Genomic DNA, 23,442 nt, shown 5'->3' on the forward strand with positions numbered 1-23,442 from the left:
ATTCATCTCTATTTTCAGCAGCCATTTCTTCAGATCACTTGAAGCGCTTGCATAGCTGCTCCCTCTGTCTGCTGTCCATTGTTAATGGGTTTTTGATTTGTTTATGAAAGTTTCTGTTTCTTTAAATTGAGACGTGCAACATTTATCAATGTGTGATTTTCATAGTGAAAATGGAGAGGAAAATGCAATACTGGCTTTAAGAATCAGCTCCAAAAAGTTGGCACCACATATCAATAGAGATCAGTTATGTTACTGTAAAGAAAAACCAAAAAAAAACCCAAAACAAACATGATCATATTGACCCAGAAAAAATCAACCGGCCAAACTATCAGTTTACCCTTTAATTTCTAGACCACAGATAGATGGAGTTTTGGATAGATGGTTAATCCAGTTAGGGGTGGGCGATATATCGAATATACTTGATGTATCTTGAGTTTTCCCATGCACAATTGTTAAAATGACTCTAAAACAACTGTCGAGTATAATTTCGCATGACAACATTAAGCCGTCTGCATCTATTTCACTTTTATTGTTCCCTCACAAAATGAAGAATGTTTTTAACTCAGATGATGTTGACCTCGTTGTTTGAAAAAACTATCCCATATGAGAGAGAAAGGAAAAGATGGAGGGGAATCACAGGCACTGTTTATTACTTTATTGAATATTTTTTTAGATGCTCTAATACCTTTGATNTCCCATATGAGAGAGAAAGGAAAAGATGGAGGGGAATCACAGGCACTGTTTATTACTTTATTGAATATTTTTTTAGATGCTCTAATACCTTTGATATGATGTGGTCTTGTACAGAGGTTTTGGAGGTGTTTCTATACTTGGCAGTGTTCTCAATTTTACAAGTTCTTTAAAAATTCCCAGCACTTAGGGGTCGATGCAAATAGTTTTGAGATGCTCTGATAATGCTCAAATTTTTGGACAGTATTTAAACTTTTGGTTTTGTAATTTAAAGGTCAATTTCTTTTTTCATTCTGCATTTTTTTTACTATGCACAAAAAAGCCATTTATTTTACATTTTATTTAGTTTTTTTGCTTTGTTTCCTGTTTGTTTGCTGGGAGGTTGTTAAAGGTAATACTGGCACCGAAACACATAATGTGGCAGTATTAGGGTTGTCAAAAGTATCGATACTCAAAAAAGTATCGATACTGAAACGTTGTATCCGGATACAATACTCATTTTCAAAAGTATCGATACAGTGGCACCTAAAGTGCATCTAAAGTGCAGAATAGAGGACAATGCACTTTCAGAACACTGTGTGATAGCATACAACCTCAAAATATTGTTCTTATTGTTTATTGTATTTATTTATTGTATTTTATTAATGAAAATATTTCTGTTGAATTTTGGAGTCTTTGTTTTTATCCTTGTGGTATCGAAAATGGTATTGAGTATCGAATATTTTCCTTAGTATCGGCATCGAGTTGAAAAGTTTAATATCGTGACAACCCTAGGCAGTAGTATTAGTGAAAAGCTTTGAGCTGGTTAATATAAAATGTTTTAAATTTGAGACCAAACGTTTGAATGGCTATATCAGTGCAAATGTATGGACTCTATTGTTTTGAAGGTAATTTAAACATATCGTGATATGTTTTATATGACATGGGAGTTGGCTCGGAGCTCGATCACCTGGCTGTGTTTCCTGGAAAGGGCCGCCTTTAACAGCTGCTTTTTGTGTCTCTGCTTCTGTCTCCTTGTCGGCCTCGGCAGATTGCCGCTCACTCTGAGCCTGGTTCTGCTGGAGGTTTCTTCCTGTTAAAAGGGAGTTTTTCCTCTCCACTGTCGCTACAAGCATGCTTAGTATGAGGCATTACATTTGAGTCAATGAGTCGATCTAATCCACTGGTTTTCTTTAGATAGAAAACTGAATCAATTTGATTGTATGATCTGGTGAACTGTAAAATGTCTCGAGATGACGTGTTGTGAATTAGCGCTATATAAATAAACTGAATTGCATTGAATTGAATATATATTGTGTATCGCGATATAAGCCAAATATATCACAATATTATTTTTAAGATTTTATACTAAAGATTGATCAACAAAGTGCTAAAATCATAAAAACCGGCAGCAGCTTTCTCTCTGAAGGCTAAATGCTGAGTCAAAGAAAAGTTTTTAGCTGGTTGTCCAACCCTCGGATTAAATATTTCACCCTTGTTTGTGTTCTCCTTTTAGAACAGCCCTTTATAAAGGATCGAATTAGTGAGTTGGACCCAGGCAGGCATGTTTCCCTGTGACTTTGGTGTCTTATGTCCTGACTTAGGAATGTGGGATATGATTACACAGCGGCTCAGAATGAGTCCATTCATTGTGGGTGGGGAGCATCAATCCACATGTGCTTCATTAGTCTGCTGAAGAGACCCTCTCAGCTGGGAGTCCCGGCACCAGCTGCTCCTCCTCCCCACACATTTAGCCATTTTAATTACGTCTGACCTCAACAGACAAGGCGCTGTCTGAAACCACAGCTGGTTTTTGTCGCTCTAAGAGGATTTTTCTGTTACTCCCCTCTGATAAGCATGGACCCACCCGCGATAAACACAGCTCTTCCTTCCTGTACTGAAAACACTTTCCCACTTCCTGTGCTGTAACAACAGAAAAAGCAGACCCTCTTGCACCACGATATCTGCTCCTCTGAAAGAGGAACAGGAGTTTAGCAGAGCACAAAGGTAGAAAAAGTAAAAATAGAGGGAGATAAGATGATTCATGGGCCACTGGTATGTTGTTATCAGTGAAATGTGGCTGTGATGTGTTCATGAGGTCAGGAGCTACGTTTACAGCTTCAGTTTGGTCGATGCTTTGTGCTCCACAAAATAAGATCAAGTCCAACAATAACAATGCCTGCGATGAGGGAGCAGCCTCTGGTGAAATGTAGGTCCCTGCTGACACAGATATAATCAGGATTAAGCTTCAACCTGGCTGAGAGCCAGCGTTTTCACATCTTAATTCCTCCTGTTTGCTGGTATGCCACTGACAGTTTATATTTATTCATTTTGGGAAAGGAAACATTTCATCCACACAACCCAGCATTTACAAACTACTCTGCTAATATTGGTCACTTAGCAAGTCTTTCCTGGAGTTGTCAGGAAGCTTCTGGCATATTGTTGGTTAGTGGCCTGTAGAGGTACAGAGGTACAGGAGTTTGCGGTTAGATTGTTATCGTTTGAAATATTTCGGATAATCTCTGAGCCAAAATTAGCCACCGGTGTTTCCTCTTTTAATGCCAATTTCAAAGAATTGCATCAACCTATGATCTCCATGATACCCAATTAGCTCACCTTGTTTTAGCTCCTGTGGTACAAAACCCACAGCTCTTATGCCAAAGGCATGTAGCATAAGAGCTATGTTAGCATCCTGTCATAACAACAGAAACCATGTGCAGCAGGGAGACCGATGCATCAGCCAACCGATATTTTTAGCTGATATTACACTTCTTTTTTTGGCTGATTCATCAATTTATTCAGTAGCCATGCTCTGAGATCAAGTGACTCCCTCCATCTTTTATTCCTTGTTAAAGTTTGATTTGTTGACAAACAATATTTTTTTGTGTCAGGTCTAAGCACCTAAAACATCATACATACATACAGGGAAAGAAAGAAGGCACAGAGACAATTAATTTAGTTTTACTCGCAGGGAGAGTAGGAAGAGACTGCGGAGTTTACAATCTCCAACCCACTCTGCAGTCTTCAGCTTTCTCCTCACTATTTATTGAAGTCAGGGGATGTCCCTAATTACACAAGCTGAGGTTTAACTAAGGGAAAGAGAAACAAAATGATCTTACTTTAAAACTCAGCACATATGTTAAAACAAAGCATGTGGTTGTTTTACAATTGAATTGTTCCAAGAACACACGTTTAGAAGAAACATGTGATAGAGGATGTTCAGGCCTCTTTTACAACCAAACATGTAATAGAGGATGTTCAGGCCTCTTTCACAACCCATCCGTTGCATGACCTTTATCTGGAACGATCTTAAGCAAGAGTTAATGAAAGATGAATCACACATTATACATCATAATAGTTCATTAGTACACAACCCATGAAACACAAACGGAGTATAAATGAAATATTTCTAACATTTTGTTTAAATTTAGGCTTGTGTAGCATTTGCTATCATTATGTCATTTTTATCATGTAAATATAGGAAGGAAAAGAAATTTTGGCTTCAATCCCAAAATAGCTGTTTTTGCATTAAACTGAAATTCAAATTTTAAGCAAACTTTTAAAGGTTTGAAAAAAGGAGATGCTAATTCGCAGTGTTTCCAAGTGGTTTAAAGTGATTTAACCAAGTACCGCAAAGGCATCCTATGTCGTTGTCCATATTACGACATCACGCATTGGTTGATGTAAACTGAAAGAGGAGGCTGCAATCCAGCTCTGACCACAGATCAGTAATGGAGGAAAGTATGTATTAATACTTTGTGATCAGGGAAGTTTTTCTTATGTCAACATGTTGTTGGTGATGGCGATAGTGTTTTCAGATGTCGCTAGGCGCAAAATAGGAGCATCTGTGAAGACGCCAACATCAAACACATCTGATCGGTCATCGGTAAAATTTCGCTACATCAGTCCTGATTAAAAAAAAAAGAAAAAAAAAGTTTTTCCATCTCATGTTTTGCGCATCAGCCCTTTTCTGCAAAAGCCAAAAACCACCTCAAGCTAGCGAAAAAACTTTGTTGCAAATTTTAGGGAGTTTATCCAAATTGCTGTTTCTTTCAACCTTATTTGACGCGATCCTTAAAAAAAAAAATCCCAATAGATAATACTAATGAAAGCCCACCTAATAAGTGGTCTCAGCATCGAAAAAAAAAAAAAAAAAAATCCCATTAGATAAAACTAATGAAAACCCACCTAATAAGTGGTCTCAGCATCGACCTTAAACAAATTGGTGGATCTTTGATATGGAACAACTAGATAAAATCCTAGCAAGGCTCTTTACCAAACAAATGACAGTAAAATATGTTGTTTATAGAAGCTAAACTGCTGGTGATGAACATAGAGGAGGAAGAGCTACTTTTCAGAGGAGGACCAGACCAAACGGTTCCCTCATCGTTTGCTGACGTGACAGAGAATGACTTAGAAAGAGTAGATTAGCTTTGATCAGCAAGATGCAACCCTTATGTACAGCCCTGTGTTTTTGTTTTTTTTTTTGTATTTTTAAATACTGTCCTTTTCCACTGTTAAGATATGTAGTTTTCTGTTTGAATCCATGTTAAGGGATTTAGGAAATAAAGATTTTTCGTGTTTATTTAAAGAGGTATTTTCTAAAGGCAACATTTAAAGAAATGTATAGTCAGACCCACAGAAAACCCTCTAAAGAAGTTATAAGGTTTTGGTAATATTGTCATCACATTTCACTTTGTCTTCAGTGGTACTTTTATCTAATGTCCCATTTGATGTCTTAATCCGGAGGTCTTCAACAGAGGGTCCGCGACCCCTAGGGGGGCCACAGAGGTACTGCATAGGGGTTGTAAAAAGACTTTTTCTTTATATTCCCCCCTGCAATTTTTACCACTAATTGAAATGTCTTTAAATCCACATTAACATGAATTCAACACACTGTAGTAAACAGATAAATGGAGGCAGAAGATGTCTTTCAGTCCTCAATGCACACATTCAGCGACACACAGGAGCTCTTTCAAGCTGGGCACCATTTCATTCACAACACTTGTCCCATCAGGACAAGAGGAATCAGAATCAGATATACTTAAATAATCCCAGGGCGAAATTACTTTGGTTACATTACTCCATCTGTAATAGAATGACTATAGGACCAGTTTGATATAACACAATTTCATACAATATACTGTATATAATTAGGGGGTCCCCGTTCCATCTTGCCATCGGTTTGGGGGTCCTTGGCCTGGAAAACGTTGATGACCCGTGCTTTAATCCATATATTTAGCTCTGCATGCGCAGTTGCCTAAAAAAAACTCTTCATATCGTCCAGGACATTTGAAGAAGTGATTAAATATGTTGTAAAATTATTTCATCCATAGTCATAAGAGAAGGTTTTTTATGTTATGTAAAAATGTGGAAAGTTCAGCCAAAAACACAGCTCAACCAATCTGCCCTGAAATAAGCAGGAAGCTGTTTTATGAAAAGACCCAACATATTTTTTTACATTTGATTTATGCTGTTAACAGAGTTTTGTGAAGTTAGCATAAAGCAGAGCTATGTGGAAATAGGTTGCCATGACTGGTACTGTAGGAGCGGAAACCAGAACGTCTTCTGGTTTCATGATGTAAATTCTGCCCCTTGCATGCAAACACACAGAAAGAGTGATATATGTCCTACATGCAGCATCCAGATACAAACATCCATAAATGTATCCGTCAGGTTCAATTTTTTTTCTGTGTTTCTGCATGAAGCAGCTTTTAATCCAACATTTTAGTTGTTCTCTGGTATCGAAGGGCATGTCTGAGCGAACAAGCGAGGCTCTGTTCGCCTGTGGGGGATTCCCTTTCAGTTAGAGGTTATAGATCATAAGATCAGGTGACTCTGTTTGATGTCTCTAGCTGAGAGGCATTAGATGCTGGAAAAGGAGAGTGACTAATAGGTTGAAGTGCTTTAAGATTTAATGAAGGAAGTAAAAGTGGCATCGGATTACAGGGCCTCAAAAAGATGTCACCATTGAGACTAAGTTTTAATTTTTTGACATTAATGCAAAGCAGTAGATTCTCAATTCACAAAAACGCAAGTAAGGACTCGTGTTCTTGCCAAGGAATATGATGAACTCAGTGAGAACTGGTGCACGCAAAATAAATATGGGTCAATTGGAACTGAAGCACACTCGTGACATCACCACATTCAAAGCCAGTCGTGAGCTGCACTTCACCTCCTGTTATTAATAGTCTCCAGATAATAATAAATTATGACTAATAATAATTAACACAGTCAGATAAACACAAATCAAATGAACATTTTGCCAAATAAAACAAAAGAATCACCATCAGAGCAAGCGGTATTTCACACACGGCTATGCAGAGAGGGGTTAACGTTAGCTCTTGCTGCAGTTACCCTCAGAGGTCCGCTGGTTCCCACGTTCCTATCAAAATCAGAATTCTTTTAAAATATGCACTAACTCAATAAATGGGCCATATAGTGAAACTTAAAAGGTATAGTGTTTTTGCCTCAGATTATCTTAAAACATACTTTTATAGAACAACGGCAGCATAAAAGTGAACTTTTAACTTAATACTCTGAGCTCTGTGAGCGCTGTCCTGGAAGCTGCTGCTGCTGCAGTGCATGCTGGGACAGCTGTCAATCTCGGAAACGGACAAGTCTGCTCTGTTGCATTCTCTGTGAAGATGCAGGGGTGAGAACAACATCCAGCGACTTTTTCCGTTCTCAGTGTTGTGTTCTTGTGAATTGGAACAGTACTAGGGCTGAGGCTGATGACTTTTCACGAGCACAGGAGAACGCACAAGTACACATATTGAGAAACGGCCACTCTGTTTTATTAGAGGGACAGGAAATCACAACAACTACTGTAAAGGTCGTGTTTCAAATTGAAATAGAAATGCAATAAATAACCCCCTTACCATTTCTTACTTAGAGGCAGGATTGTGAACGTTTCCCTGTTCTTTTCTGTTCTGTTTACTTTTCAGGATAAAAGGTCCTGCTCTTTGATAAAACTTTCTGTACGCTTTACTAGTTGTCAGCTGACCAGGCAGTCAAGGGTCAATATACCCAGAGAATACGCCTGATTCACTATATCTTTTCATTATTATTTTGAATTGCTCTCTCTGATGAGTGAAAGTAAAAACGTATGTAATTTAGTCAGAGGATGTCCAAAAGGTTTATATTTGATACATTTTCATATTTTACTTGTTCCTGAGCAAATTATTTTGGCAGATGTTAAAGTTGAACCTTATAACAGATTAGTTTAATTCGATTGTTCTATTACATAGATGACATGATTTGCATTGTTTTTATGCTTATTCTGAAATATTTTTTCCTCTTTTTAAGTTTTATATTATATTATATATATATAATATACATTTTTTCCTCTTTTTAAGTGTCCTGCTAATGGGTTTTGTATGATAAACTATAGGGATGAGTATTGGCATCGGTGTTGCGATACGATACATCTCACAATTCTTAGGTCACTATACGTTATTATCAAGATATTGCAATATAATATATTATGATATTTTTCCAAACTATCTAAATTAAATGTACAGATAAAACAGCAAGTGCTCTATATGTTCATCAGAAGATATTGATCATTTAGTTATTTTGGTATCCATGTTGTTTGGGGTTTTAGTCAGTCCCCGTCTTCCACTGTGATGGCCTCAACTACAGCTATGGTGCTGTGCTTCACAGCAAAGGGGCTCCATGTTGCTATATACCAGAGTGGTGGTGCAATACCCAATTTTCCCTCATTGTTTTAGGTAGAAAATTTTGTTTTTAAAATCAATACTAGGACCTGAAAAATTGATATTATATCAGGCAGCCGAAAATCACGATACATCCCCAAATCGTTTTTTTCCCCACGCACCTAATAAGCTGCTTGTTGAGAAGGTGTGAGTTATAACTTGTTTGCTTGTTATCCACAAAGTTCTATAATGTGCAAGAATATTTGTTTTATTTTACATAATTTTTATAAAATAAATGACAGATATTAATATTGCTAATTTGAATTAACTGACAGAGACTGGAAAGCTGCTTTTAAAAATCTTTGGGATCATAATTTAATTACAAAAAGCAAGACACTCCTCACAACAGTCCCAAACCATGACACTTCCACTTTCATGCTTCACATGTAGTTATAATGTGAGGAGCTGATGCTGGTCCTCTCTGGTTTCTAGCAGTTAGTTTACACCTTCAATGCTTTACTCACCTTATTGTCAAGCGGGACTACATGTAACCTACTACCGTGGTTGCTTAAAAAAAGACTGAGCTTGCAACAGACTGCTTTTATGTCCCTAATGCTGCGTTCACACCGGGGGCAGCTGGCGCGACAGAAGCAGCTAGTTTACATGCAAAGTCAATGGTTGACGCGCGTCAAGGCGCAGCAAAAGGTCCTGCGGCGCGTTTTGAGCAGCAGGCGCAGCGCGTCTGAGCAGCTGAAGCAGCGCGTCGGGCCAGCTGACGCACCTGACGCGCCGCAAACGCGTTGCTGCTCGAGATGGAAAAATTGAATTTTTGCTGCTCGACGCGCCGCGTCAACCAATCAGGAGAAGCTGATCTGGGAGCTGGCTGGGAGAGAGACACAGCGCTGATGACACAGACCGCTCTGATAACTCCTCTTAAACAGTTTATTAACGCATAATTAACTTAAAATATATACATCTGCCGGCAGAATTTGTTGGCTTTTATTATTCTGGTGCCTGCAGATCGGATTATTTAGATGAAAAACACCTACCAGCCGCCGCGGTAAACCGCAAGGAGGCGACCCGTCCAGAGGCTACTGTTGAAGGGATTCTTTCTGTCGGCGCACCGTCGGTATGTGGGGGTCTGAGCGGCTCCGACAGAAATAACATTGGGAGACAGGATTGTAATCTGGATGAACTGACTGCACAGATTAAGTTTTCAGGTGTATTTTCTCACTTAAAAACATATTAAAACTACTTTATTCCCACTGATCACAGCAAATATAGCTGCAAGGCAGAGAAAGGATAGTGAAGCTCCGCCCAACGCGCGTCAGAGCCACCTTTGCACCGTGGAGCCAGAGCAGCAAAGCTGCTTCAGCCGCGCGTCAGAACTCACTGGTACAAGCAGCAAAAATGAAGCAGCAGACGCGATTTTGCTGCTTTTGCAGCGTCCGGTCTGAACGTAGCATAAGGGATGGGGCAGTCTAACTGGTCTTCCAGTGGCATCATACTTGACTACCACTTCTTTTTTGTTTTAATTACAAATGGTTTGGTCATCCTTTCCCCAGCTTTTGATGTTGTTACTCTTTGAGGTTTTCATGATGTTATTGAATATTTCAAAAATACTCTACAGCCCCGAATAGCTGTCAGTAGCACTAATTAGATGTAGTATTTGTAAAGAATGTTGGTCTTTTATCTGTTTTCCCTGTGTTTTTCCCCTCCTGACTCACATTATGGAAAAAGGTAGTGATTCTGTGGAAAGATATTTTTGTTCTTGTTTTGTCTAAGAAGCTGAGGTCTCCTTTGTTTCTGATAAAACTCACTCCTGAGCTTTTCTTTGTGATGTCATTCAGTTTAAAGAGCATAAATAGGAAAGTCCCATCATCAGCTGTTTCTTTTTGTTCCATAGAAAAGCATTTTCTTCTTTCCCTTGAACATTGCTAAGAATTTTTAACTGTCAGCTGTGTGTTTTTTTTTAACTTTCTGTGAAAATTGTCATCTGCTGATGAAGCATTATTACAGTGGAGACCTTTTTTGTGATACCTAAGTTCTCTAATATGTGAGATGAAGCTATAATGTTGGCCACAGCATTGTGCAAGTAGAGCATAATTCTTAAGATATTATCTAGAAATAAGAGTTTAGATTAGTATCTGCAACTTTTTTTGTAACTGGCTAATGGAGTAGACTATATATGAATAGAAAAGCCTCCAAAGAGTCCTTTATGAGCATTAATAGGTTTATAAAGTAGCCTGTGACTAATATGAGTTTTGGCAGCTCCTGAGAGCTCATTGATTTAATAAAACCTGTCTGTTCGCCAACGCACTCTTTATTTGTGTGGCTGAATGAGTAGTAGCACTCTGATCACTGCCTCCACCAGACTTGAACCGTGGAGGAGACCTGGATGGACTCCAGTGTTGCAATAGGCAGCTGCTGAGTCAGAGCAGGCTCTGCCGGTGCTTGTCTAAGTATGGAAAGCTGGCTGATGGTCTGCAGCTTTCTTCCAGATGCTATCAGCTGAGATAAAATGCTTGGAGCTAAATTAGTTGCATCAAGAACCTTAGCATCTGTGATTCTAGGATGATGCTGCTGTATTTACAGCTGGATAAAAAGCTTTCTCCATTAACTATTAAAGTTATATTAAATTTAGGGTTGTAATCAAACAACTAACTTATGATTGTTGACGATTTGTTTATTTTTCAATCAGATTAATTGGAAAATATCATCTTAAAGGGAATGTTTTTTGGCATTGTAATGTTACTGCCATCCACTAAGGGCGCTATTCATTCTTAGGCGGATCTCATATATTTGAAAGAGAAGAAATGTCGGAGTGGAGGGAGGCATGCCAGTGGAAAAAAAGAAGTTTACATCTTTAAATTTAAACCATTAAATAGCAAGATGCAGAGTTAAATTTATGCGGCTCTGTTTGTAGATATAATCCCTGTATAAATTGCAATTTATTGAAAGAAAGTTAGAAAATAGTCTGACAGTATGTTAGAACGTGCATACCCTGTCTTATAATGATAAAGTTCTACATCTCTGTGCACTGGAAATCAAAAGTTTCACATATTTTTTTTTTTAAAGCTTTTTTGTAACCTAATTTGTCTCTGTTTTGTTTTATCGTATGAATATGTTTTAGAATGTTAACACACATTTTTTGTTATTTAGTCCAGGGTTGAACGTTTCTTCCGTATGTGATTGCCTTTGAGTCAAGGATCCGATGCAATCAACTGGTTTTCCTTAGATAGAAAACTTTGAGTTGGTTTGACTTTATGATCTGGTTGAATTGTCCCTGCAAAGTTCCTTGAGATGTGTTGTGAATTGGCGCTATATAAATAAATGTAATTTAATTTAATGGCATTTTTCCATGTTTTATTTTCTGGCCAGAAGAAACAGTTTCTTCCAAGTTCTTCTTGAAGAAACCTGGAAGGACAAAATTACTGGAAAGTTAAGTTTCTTTTGGTGCGTTTTTTGTCTTAAACAGGCCCAAATCCAGTAATAGCCTTGAGGTGGGGTTTAATATCAATAAACCAGGTTGGTTTGGGGGCATTATGGGCAGAGGAAATTGAAGAAAAAGAAAGCCAGCTGGTGTAATCTGATTATGCAAGAAAGCGTTTTCCTACCCTTTAAAGGCTATTTGTAAATTATCTATGGCTGAAACAATTTATCGTATTAATTTGATTAATCGGTTATTGAAATAATTGGAAACGAATTCAGTAATCGATTAATTGTTAACTGGACTATAGAGACACTAAAACATGCATGTTAGCTCTCTAGTGACCCATTTAGAGCAATAATATCAAAATTGTAAGAAATTATAGAAACATTTTGCATTTAAGATAAAAAAAAAAATGTCAATATGCTCTATCCAGAACTCCTCAAGTGGAAAAGTTTTAGTTTCACCTGGTTTAATTTCGTAAAAAGTCTTCTTTAAGGAACGCCTGGCTATCCAGTTATTAATCGATTAATCAGAAAAATAATCGACAGTTTAATCGATTTGCAAAATAAAAGTTAGTTGAAGCCCTAAAAGGATTTCTTCTGTATTAAGTATGTAATTCCTTGATGGATTTTCTCTGGTGGGTTTTCATGAATTGAACAGATTTTCTCAAGTTTCTGTAAGATTCACAAAGAGTTGCAGAATCATCTTAGTGTAGCAAAGGCTCAAAACTTGTATTCTGTTTCCGAATACTACATGGCAAGAATAAGCCTGACTACTGCAATGTATTTTGCTGCTATATAGCTGCTCTTCTGTAGGTGTAAATGCAGTGTTTCAACACCGTTACTGTTACTTTGCAAGTTTTGTGACCAATACTTATTCATTCATCTAGATTTGCATTACATGCACTTAATAAATTATCTAAATGTGCGTATTCGTATAAAGATTTCTCCTTATGTAGCCTGCTGGATATATTGAGTTAACTTTTCATTGGAACTATCCCAGTTCCTCAAAATAAGATCTATTTCCAGGACTTTCTTCCAGTTTCTTCCACTTGTCCTGAAGAAAACAGTTTCTTCAGGAAGAAACTTAACCCTGATTTAGTACGTATTTATACAGCTGCCACAGTAAATATTTAAATGTAATGATGTACTTTGTTTTTCTTATGTCAGTATAGTGTAAAAGTGGAGAGATCACCTCGATTCAAGAAAAAACTCAACTATTGCCATTTATCAATTAATCATCATTGCATCGAAAGATAGATTAATTGATTTATTGATAACTTGCATTCTTAGGTCCAGTATTTCTCAGGCTTTGATGGGTATATAAAAATACCTTTTTATTCTTATATTTTATTTCCTGTTCTTTTATCTACATTTTGTATGCATCCCTTGTCCTCCTATATGTCTCTGTGTTTATTTGTTCAACTCTCCATTCCTCCGGCTGTCCAATTCCTGTTTTTTTGTCCATCCATCATTCTTCTTTTTCCCTGTCAGTCCTGTTTCTTTCCAACCATCAAGCAATGTTAGTATTACAGATTGCCCGTAGTAACTTAGTTATACTGTTTGAATTTTGTAATGATTTTTTCTGTATGTTAACCACTGTAAATGTTTGTAATTTGTACTTTATTAACAAGTTTGATGTGACGTTGGATGCAGGAGTTTGCCCTGCAACCCTCGCCCCGGCTCCGGCTTTCAGTGTCGTCCTTGGGCAAGACCCTTCTCCCCCGCGTTGCCTACTGATGGTGGTCAGAGGGCCCGGTGGGGCCAGTGTATGGCAGCCTCAATTCTGTCAGTGAGCCCCAGCACAGCTGTGGCTACTATGTATATTTTGCCACCATCAGTGTGTGAGTGTGTGCGTGAATTTGGTTGAAAGAGCTTTTTCTCGTCTCCTAACTTAAAAAAGCTCTATATAAGCACAATTTTACCGTTTGCCATTTTCTGTTATTGAGTTCCTCTTATTGCTCTTTGTTAATACTTTGTGTCTAACAGTGTGTTTTGTGCTGCTAATGCTGAGATCAGTATGTTATAATTCAACCTGATGACAGAGAAGCCAATGCTTTCATTATTGTTGCACCAAATTGAGGCATTGAGTGGCATCATGTGACAGTGAGAGCAGTTTCAAAGCAGGTCACTTTGTTGTGGTTTCTGCCTTTGTTATAGCAAAGTTACACTCCGGATCTCCTCACAGGATGTTTGTGTGGATGTTTCTGCTCAGTTTACTGTCAGTTACATGCTTACTTCCTTCCAAAGAGAAGAGCTATAGTCCTGGGATTTTAAACATGCTGATGTGGCTCTTTGGGAATTAAAGGAGAAGTAAATGAGTAATCAAGCTGCTTCTCACATAATATGAGGCGAATTATAAGAAACATAAAAAACAATTTTAGTCAAACTTAAGAAGACAACCACAAGAGTTGCATGAAAAGGAAATACTTAATTTCTGCAAATTTCTCAAATATTGCTATTTTGTTTATAATATATGCCTAATTAAAGAAAAACATATCCTTGAAAAAGGTTAATGTCTGTATCTGTTTTGTCAATACTGCTTAGAGAATAAAAAAAAATGCTTCTTTTGATTTTTTACTTTCTGACAGCCATGTGAACTTAAGGCATTTGGTTTAACAAGGGAAGTGATGTTTGCAGAGGAAGTGGAGATTATAATCTGAAGCTGACAGAGTTTACTTCTGCAGAAACGCTTTTAGCGACAAATTCACTCATAATCTGCATGTTTGTTAACCCATGGAAAGAAGGGGTTTACTCTATTATGCTTTGATTTCTCTGCCATATAGTGATTGTTAATCCTGGGTCTTTTACATTAAATCTCTTTAGGACTCTGCTGGTGAGATGTTTAATGTATGTCTGATCAAAGCGATGAATGATCAGTTATTAAAGGAAAACAACTAATGATATTTCTCATGGCAGTGGCTGGATTGGAAACAGATATTTAGATACCACAATTGGAAAGAAAACTTTGTTTCTATTAAAATGTTTTTGTTTCTCTTCCAGACATAACAAGGAAATGAAACCAGAGATTGCAAAAAAACATAAAAAAGCAAAACAAAAAACAAAACAAAATGATGATCATATTGTGCCACTTTGGGGTTATCTATACAAAGGACATGATTTTAGAGGGCATTTCTGTTGTTCTGGTTGTGTGGCTACTAAGCTAGCTCAGTCATGACCCAACCGCCTCCATGCTTCTACCTCCGTTAACTAAAATTGTCAGTTGAAAAGTCCATCTAGTACAAAACTCACCTTGTTACAGTAACCAGGTGTTTGAGAATGTAATTGGTAATTGAACATACATCACAAGATGCTTGATCCATCCGTCAGAGGTCACAGATTAGCGGACCGTGGCCCGGATCCGGACCATCCTGCTGGCTAATCCGGACCCAGTCTCATTTAAAACTTTTATTAATGACTGCATGTTGTTTGACGAGTGTCTAAACGTCACTTGCGCCGCTTCTCCAGTTACCCTTAAATCCCACATTCTCCGTCACCGCTCAGCCCCGCAGCGCTCCAGACCGCCCGCGCAAAGCAAACACTACATCCTCCGCTGTTCTTCCCGAATCGCTGCACTCAGACTTATCCTCGGAGCTCGAGGAGCGCATGCGCGATATTATCGTTAAATTCATAGGAGCAAAACATGCAGAAATGAACGCTTAATTTAATATGACATATTAAAAAAAATCCCCATCAGCATCCAGCAGATGTGCGGTTTCTGATGGAGAAGAGAAATCTGCTTCCTGGTCTGTTGAAGAACCAATAGTTTGCATCCAATCTTTTAAATAAACGAAATATAGAAGAATTATGCTTTAAATTGTAGTTATTACCGATCTGTTGTTATTGTATTTAAATGTGACAAACCGGATCTTCTCGCCATTCTTTTTCCTGTTTGGTGCGATTGCAATAGTGGATCTTGACCTGGCCGGAGCGGGTTAGTTACACCACTTAGCGAGTATGTTTGGCTCAACCTGCTGCTGTGAAGCAGGATTCTCCACCATGAACAGAATCAAAAATAAATATTGATCCAGGCTCATGAATGAGCACCTTGATATGTGCTTGAGAATGGCGTTGTCGCCATTCAAACCCAGGTTTAAAGTCTTGCAGGACAGCTTAAAGCCTACTTCTCTAATTAAGCCATAAAAAATAAAGAATTAACAAATGGTCAGTTCAGGTGTTTTATAAAATATGTGAATCAGGAAATTGTCTATATACCAAACTGAACGATTGTTGTTCTCTGCTTCAAAAAACACTTTAGATTTTAAATTGGATAAATGTTCTATTTTTTTTTCATATTTTTTTATTTAAAAAGTCAGTTTATAACATAGATGCTGAAAAACCTCATTTTATTTCAGTCTTAAATTCTATTTAAAGTAACAGATTATAATTAAAAATGTCTCTGGACCTGTACTGGTTGATGATTTTCTTTATTTTCCTAATTTGTTACGCCTGATCTATGTCCTTGGCATACATTAAACATATGTTGCTGAAAAAGCTTCTGCTACATTTACTCTGTGCAGCTTTTCTGTCCTGTACCCAATACTCCTTAATAGGTGCTGTGCGAATAGTGCTGGTAGTAAGGAAAGTACTAGAAACAGGATTCTTCCTAGCACCAATTAATTTAGCCTAAGGACCTCCTGATGTCCGTACCCACAGCATAGGAGCTATACAGTTGCCAACAATCCTTTGCCTGATGGGACACATGGGCAAAGTCCACCACAAGGAGTTTAATAGAACATTATTTGCTCACACATTTATATGTGTAGAGTTTAATAATGGAGAGCTTCAGCTGTTTACCACATTTGTGTACGTTTTTTTTTTTTTCTCAGAAGGCTGTAGTCCCAAATTCATAAGCAACATTTGTGTGTTTCCATTGTGTAATGTTGTCTTTAAGGCTAAAGGCTGTCTGGATTCAGCGATCCAGATAGTTTTCCTACCGTTGACAACATGAAAGGTGAACTGATTGGAGCTACAATTTTAAAGTATTCAGATTAAGCCTAAGACTATTAACACGTCAAAGGAAGGTTAAATGTAGTGCGTTTTACAAGGTTCCCACGGATCCTTAAAAAGTCTTAAAAGGCTTTGAATTTATTAATCTAAAACTAAGGCCTTAATTGGCATTAAAATGTCTTAAACACATCTTTCAAAGGTCTTAGAATGTTGTAAACAGATGTTTTTGGTCTCAAATCTAAATTAAAACTGTAGAATTTATTTGTTTGAAAATAAATGATCAAATGCATCTCATGGTAATGTCACATAACCTCAATAGTGCAACCAAGGAAACATCCATCCATCCATCCATCCATCCATTTTCTTTACACGCTCGTCCCAAGTGGGGTCGCGAGGGGTGCTGGTGCCTATCTCCAGCATTCAATGGGCGAGAGGCAGGGTACACCCTGGATAGGTCGCCAGTCCATCGCAGGGCACCAAGGAAACAGTGGTCTTAAATTTATTTTCAAATGGGTTAAAAAAATGATCTAGATTAACTTGCCTTAAGATGTAGGAACTCCGTTTTAACTTAATGGAACATGTTGAATTTGGACAATCTGGCAGCAATTTTTGAGATCCCCAAATTAACATAAGTTTCTAAATTAAATCCTACATTAGTGCTAACCATGCTAATGATGAGTCTTTTTAGCTGCTCCTGTATTCAGGGGTCAGAACTGCAAGTTATTACAACTTTCCAAAGGGCTGGTTATACTCCCCGTAGCAGTGTAGCTGCAGTGAGCTTGTGAGATATTTTTGATATATGCTCAGTATTGTAGCGTGGTCTGCGCTATGTTTTTCCACGCCACAACGCAAGGGGGACAATCATGAACTAGCTGTGGGTTGAGATACGGTCAAGATACAGTTGAGGCGGTGAGGAAGTAGGGGGGTGTTTGTCCGACAACGGAGGGCGAAAACAGAGCCGGGATCCAGTTGAAAAAATGGTCCCAGCGATTTTGCGCACCTCGCTCTCTAGCTGGCCAACTTCACGAGTTGTTTTCCACAATGGCGGTCATACAAACAAAACAAGCCGGTAAGGTACCAAACAGGAAATATGCATAGGGTAAAATGAATGTAAATTTGACCAATCAGAGGCCTCTTGTTTGCGGCGGTCACCTACAAATCGGGAGGCGGGGATGTCCCTGCGTTCACTGCGACACCTACGCAGACGACCTAGTTTCGCAGTATAAATCAGCCTTAACAAGTTAGCAGTTTTTACACTGGATGCCCATCCAAACACAGCTGGGATTCAAACCCAGGCCGCCCGTATTGACGACCATGTCATTTTTCACTCAGTAACAACTTCCAAATCAAAGCGTTTCGATTAGTGGGCCTGGTTAGCTCCTCAATACGGTGCAATATTTGACTGACTTAATGTAGTTTTGCATCTCAAATGTGGCTCTTGCTCCCGTCTAATACGTCTGTAAATGTCCAGCATTCACATTCAGCTCTGCTGCAGCTGTTCTTTCTGCTGCTACAGCTGGAGATATTACACCAGATTACGGCTGTACTGACCTTTGATGGGCTGAGCTCCTCTCTCTCCCACAACAGAAAGCTGTACACAGCATTTCCTTCTGCTACAGCCTCTTTTCCTCTGTAAAGTAAACACACAAAAATGTCCGCATGGTTTTCTTTTGTTTTTGCCAAGCGTCCTTCTGACTGTTAAGTCTGCCAGCAGCCATACTGGTGCAAAACTGCTAAGCCATCTGCCATTTTCAGGATGAGTGTGTAAACTGTGTGATGGCAGCACAGAAACCTGCATGGGTGTGACTGTGGTTGGACAGAGACTGTTAGAGCCAGGACCGTTTTTAGATCAGAGTCTGCAGGGTGTTTCTGTGGCTTCTGTCTTTTAAAAGAGCAATTTAAGATTATTAAATCAAAATGGAAATGCTGTACAGCTAAAATATTTAATGTGAGAGAAGATAAGGATTTATCTCAGAGCATTGTAGAAGTCCTTTGCAAACTAATTATGCCAAATACTGTTTTTGACATCCAATAATTTTTTTTGTTAAATGGTGATACATAGGAGTAACATACGCAGTATTGCTATGAAATACAAGAGCCTAAGGGAATAAAAATCTGTGCTAAACATTGAGAACAATAGTTGCTGTATTGTGTACCACCATCTTGCTGTGTCTGTCACTTTAATAGTGTTTGGGTGTATTTAAATATTAGGGTTATCGTTTCCTCAGAGATAGATTTAGAGACATGATGAGGGAGAATCACAGGAAGAGGCTGGCTGGGTTCCCTCTGCAGGCATGCAGCCATGTTTCTGACGCTCACTGACACTGTTTTCACATTTCTGGTGGACACTGCAGACGCCACTTTCACTTTTAACATTAATACCTCGGTACTTTACTGATTCCTTTAACTAATGAGCAGAATATTAATGCACACAATATTAATTTTGCTTAGAACTGCCATAAATATTGGCTAATAGATCCTATATCTATGCCATCTTAATCATGGTGTTTGTCTTATGTGGGATATACACATTTTAAAAAGCAGATGCCTTTGTAAGATTGTTTGCTCTGTAAAAAACTTAGTTTTTTTCAGTGCCAGAACTGTAGATGTTTGCCTGCAGTAACTTCTTGGATAAACCCGTATTAGATTATTAAGACTGAATTTTTAGCAAGTTTTAAATCCAAACACTATGTTTTTTAAACCCAAAGCAGAAAGACTTAAAATCTTTCTTTTTGTGTATTTGGACAAATCGATAAAAGAATTAACCCAAACTTTTTCTTAACTGAATATAAAAAATCCCCCTGAGACACCGTCATGTGATGACTGCCACTTTTTTCAAATCTGACATTATTTCTGTTTTATTTAAAATATTGGTGTAATATTTTTATTTCTGGTTTGGGATCGTAGGTAAACCCCTGGTGGCCAGGGTACTCCTTATAGAACATTACATTAAGCTTGAATGAGTGACATCGGGGCCATTCCCCCCAGAGGGTCACCATGGAAACCAGTCTTGTTTTATTGAATTTAAAATTGTTTATTTTATACATATTTTTTTTATCACATCTGATCAATATATTAATTTGAATTCTATTCTTATCTTTGCTTTGTATGTTTTTTATTCTTTATTTTACCTTTGAATTCACCTCCTTATGCCCATTTGCATTTCACTTGCCTCTAGGATACTCAAATTTCAATATTTTTGCTCTATTTCGATTTGTTTAACTTTGTTGTACAAGCTGATCCAGAAATTGTGATTTTAAAATTGTATTTAATAATTTTTGATTGTATTAAAAAAAATATGCAAAAAAAAAACAAAATGTAATATTATCTGTTCTCTCATCAGGTCAGCTTGCTAAACAAGGGCAACTAAACTCAATATGTCCAATGATTCAGCTTGTCTCATAGCTTTTCACATATTATATTTGAACACTTTCTTAAAAGAAATTTAGATTGAAGGTTCTTTTTATTTAATTTCACCAATATTATCTGTTCTTGCATATTCTGTCAAATTTAAGCGGCCCTAATTCATGCATCATTTGATGTTTGTAAGTTTGGACATATTATTAGTGCAATGACTATTATGGTTAAATGTCAGTCTATGCCACTCTAGTTAGAAAACATGTACAATGACTGAGGCTTGAAAAGCTTTTTTTGTTTTTTTAGGTCTTTCAGTCTATTGCTGTTGCTGTGTAGGTTTGTTAAAAACGTTGTCACTGAACTTTATTTCCTTTAAAAAGCAACCAAGGTTATTGAAGAAAAAACTCAAATAAATGAAGAGAACAAGTTGGTTTTTTACCGTCCATCACACAAAAGCTTTAGTCTTCTGTGTAAGTGTGAGCACACACATCTAAAGACATTTAAATGACTCATTCTGTCCTTTCTTTCCACAGCCATCAAGGTGAACTGTCTGGGCTTATGCGGGATCTCCAACAAAATTAACGACTCTTCATGGAGTCTGGAGGAGCAGTACTTAAACAGCATGTTATCAGTGGCTGATAAAGGTAATTAAAGAAAATATCCACAAATTATGAAACATTCAATTAAGGTTTGGGTTAAAGTTATTACAGCTTCATAAAGAAAATCTAATAATTGAATGTGTAATCAATCCATCAATCTTTGTCAAATACAATTAGCATTGTAATCGAGATTACAGTTTCAGGACAAGAGGTTACAATTAGTAGAAAATACTGAAAAGTGTAGCTTGTTGAACTGCGGTTTGTTCAGTTTTATTATGGCCTAATTACCCTTAAACCTAAGACAAGGTAAGTGTGGGTTTTGGCTTAAATTCTGGAGGATGTCCGTGTAACACTGCACTGCTAAACCCCACTTAGCTGGAGAATAAGAGAAGGAGAACTAGAAGGCAAAATGTGACATCATGTTTATGTTTTAGCATTTCACATAATAGGTTCTTAGCTTTCTGTTTGCTTCAGTTGTTATTAAAATGACTCTTGGATTTAGTGAACATATTCTTAGGTCGTGTAGCTTGACTTTTAGCTCCAGTGTCAGTGCCTTTACTGTTAGCTTGAGCAGTTTTTAATCTTGGATGTTAGATTGAGGCACTCTTCTTTATGACTTCTTAAATTCATAGCTTAAATAGCGGTTAGCATGACTTCTAGCTGAAGTAACTGTTAGTTTGGTTCTTGGGTTGAATAGCTTTCAGATTATTTGTACCTTGTCTGTCTCTAATCTTGAGTAACTGTTGACTGTTAAGTAGCCTCTGGCTTGATGTTTTGCTTGGGTGGCTCTTAGCTTAATGTTTAATTTTAAACACCCACTAGCTTAACTCTTCCATATCATTTTCTCCTTTATTCTCTAAACTAAGTTTGCTCTAAATGTGTACTTTTTGTAGGAAAACATATTGCTCATAACTGTTCAAACAATCCAATTACAGCAAACTTTGATATTTGGAGCAAACTTCTGTCTTAATGTTTTTAGCATGCTACCCGCTGATGGTTATTTTCGGCCCTAATATGGGAAACGTAAGCTTTTGTGTAGGGAATTATTGTCAGATACAACAAAGCCTTCTGGTATCATAGTGCTGATTTTCAGCAAAAGATCTCATTTAACTTGTCAAGTGTGAAAAAGGGAAATGTGAAACACCAGACAATCTTCAAAGGAGGAAGACATACATAACTTAAAGCACACCCACATCCTGTGCTTTTCTTTTTAGTCTTTATGTTTTTTTCTGTATTCCAATTCTTTCCAAAAATGGGCAATTTGGCATCTGAGGGCTCAGAGTGACACAAGAAGGGTGACTGAGTGTGATCGCACACACACACACACACCCAAACTTCAAGAGCACCCATCCAGACACACACACCCACCTCCCCTCCGAAAGAAGTCTAATCTGTATGACTGATACTGTGGTGTGACACAGATACTTGACAGTTAGACAAATGAAGATCACTGACTGCAGTCCCTGCTCTGCATCCTAGCTGCTTTTTTCTGTTAATGACCTACACAAATATTTTTTTTCTTGCCCTGTAGTCTGTAGGAATATAAAAAAAAAACAAAAGGAAGCCTTTATTTTTAAAACATCTGCTTTATTTTTAGCGTTTGCTAGCGGTCACATACAGCACATGCATTGCAGGTCCCTCTCTTTTTTTGATTTTGTTTGATTTGTTAATAAATAAAAATTTTTTTTTTAATATGAGAGCTGTGTGACGTGTCATTACTCACTCATCATTTTTGTTGTGTTAATTGAAGAAAAAAAGTATTTTTGGCTTCAAAAAACACCCCCAGGATCATCATCTGCCGCAGAAAAACTGTATCCGTCTATCTGTTGCATTTACAAGTATTCCTGTAATGCACTTCAACTATTTATCTTTTTAACATATGTATAACCAAGTTCATTTTGAATAAATGCCAAGTTTAAAAGTTTCCAATTAACAGTTATACAGTGTTTGGTAATCTAATATATGATTTACCATTTACATTAAAGGTCACATACTATGGCTTTTAAGCGTTGAGGGCACCTACCTACAGCTTTATTTGAGTTAAAAACAAGTTAGTGAATAAAACATATTACTTGCTATCCTAAATGTTCAATTTTGGAAATATAGTGCCACCACAAACACTTAAAATCAATAGGGTAGACATTTCTGTGATTGCTTTGCGGAGCTTTTTCGGATTGTATTTTAAAGCATTTTGGCTTCTTTAAACAGTAAACACAAGATAATTGAACACAGAGAGGAACATTTTAGCTTTCCTAAGTAGATCCAGACTTATGGAGAAAGGTGTTCCTGTCTCTATCAAGACGATACTTGTTGCTGTTTGGAAGGATTTAATTGGTCTGGCAGCTCCTCCAGAGAATTAATCGGCAAGGGTGAAGGTTCTCCACATGTGACTATTGACTATTTATGCCTGGATTAGAAATTAACTGGTGATAAATTACATAATTAAATGATCTCGAAACCAAATGTGAAAAATATTTCAATCATCTTTATCCCTGTTATCTGCTTACATAGTAGATTCACTGTAGGGTGTTAATTTAAGTAACTGAGAAGCTAACCTTACACTTGTGGCTGAGTTTCCTCTCAAAAAAAGTGCTAAGGTAGAAACGGTGATTATTGGTATCAGGGCCTTTTGAAAAAGCTGACTGTAGCAGCGGTATCGAATTTGGATATTTCCTCTTAACCCAGATTTCCTTACCTGCATCTCTCCTCCACACATTTAATTTCACTCCTAATTTATACTGGAAGTGTTTATACAAGCTGTTAATCAATTCACAAGT

At 37.5% G+C, this 23,442-nt stretch overlaps 1 protein-coding gene across 1 annotated transcript in view; it reads left to right on the forward strand.

Moving 5' to 3' along the window:
- arrdc1 (arrestin domain containing 1) overlaps window positions 1–23,442 on the forward strand; it is a 50,367-nt gene that overhangs the window by 12,809 nt on the left and 14,116 nt on the right. The window contains exon 2 of the mRNA XM_015402902.1: window positions 20,600–20,710. Coding sequence (XP_015258388.1) covers window positions 20,600–20,710 — 111 coding nt within the window. The remainder of the gene's footprint in view (window positions 1–20,599; window positions 20,711–23,442) is intronic.

This window comes from Cyprinodon variegatus, unplaced genomic scaffold (assembly GCF_000732505.1).
Source record: "Cyprinodon variegatus isolate N-32 unplaced genomic scaffold, C_variegatus-1.0 Scaffold1408, whole genome shotgun sequence".
Classification (NCBI taxonomy): domain Eukaryota; kingdom Metazoa; phylum Chordata; class Actinopteri; order Cyprinodontiformes; family Cyprinodontidae; genus Cyprinodon; species Cyprinodon variegatus.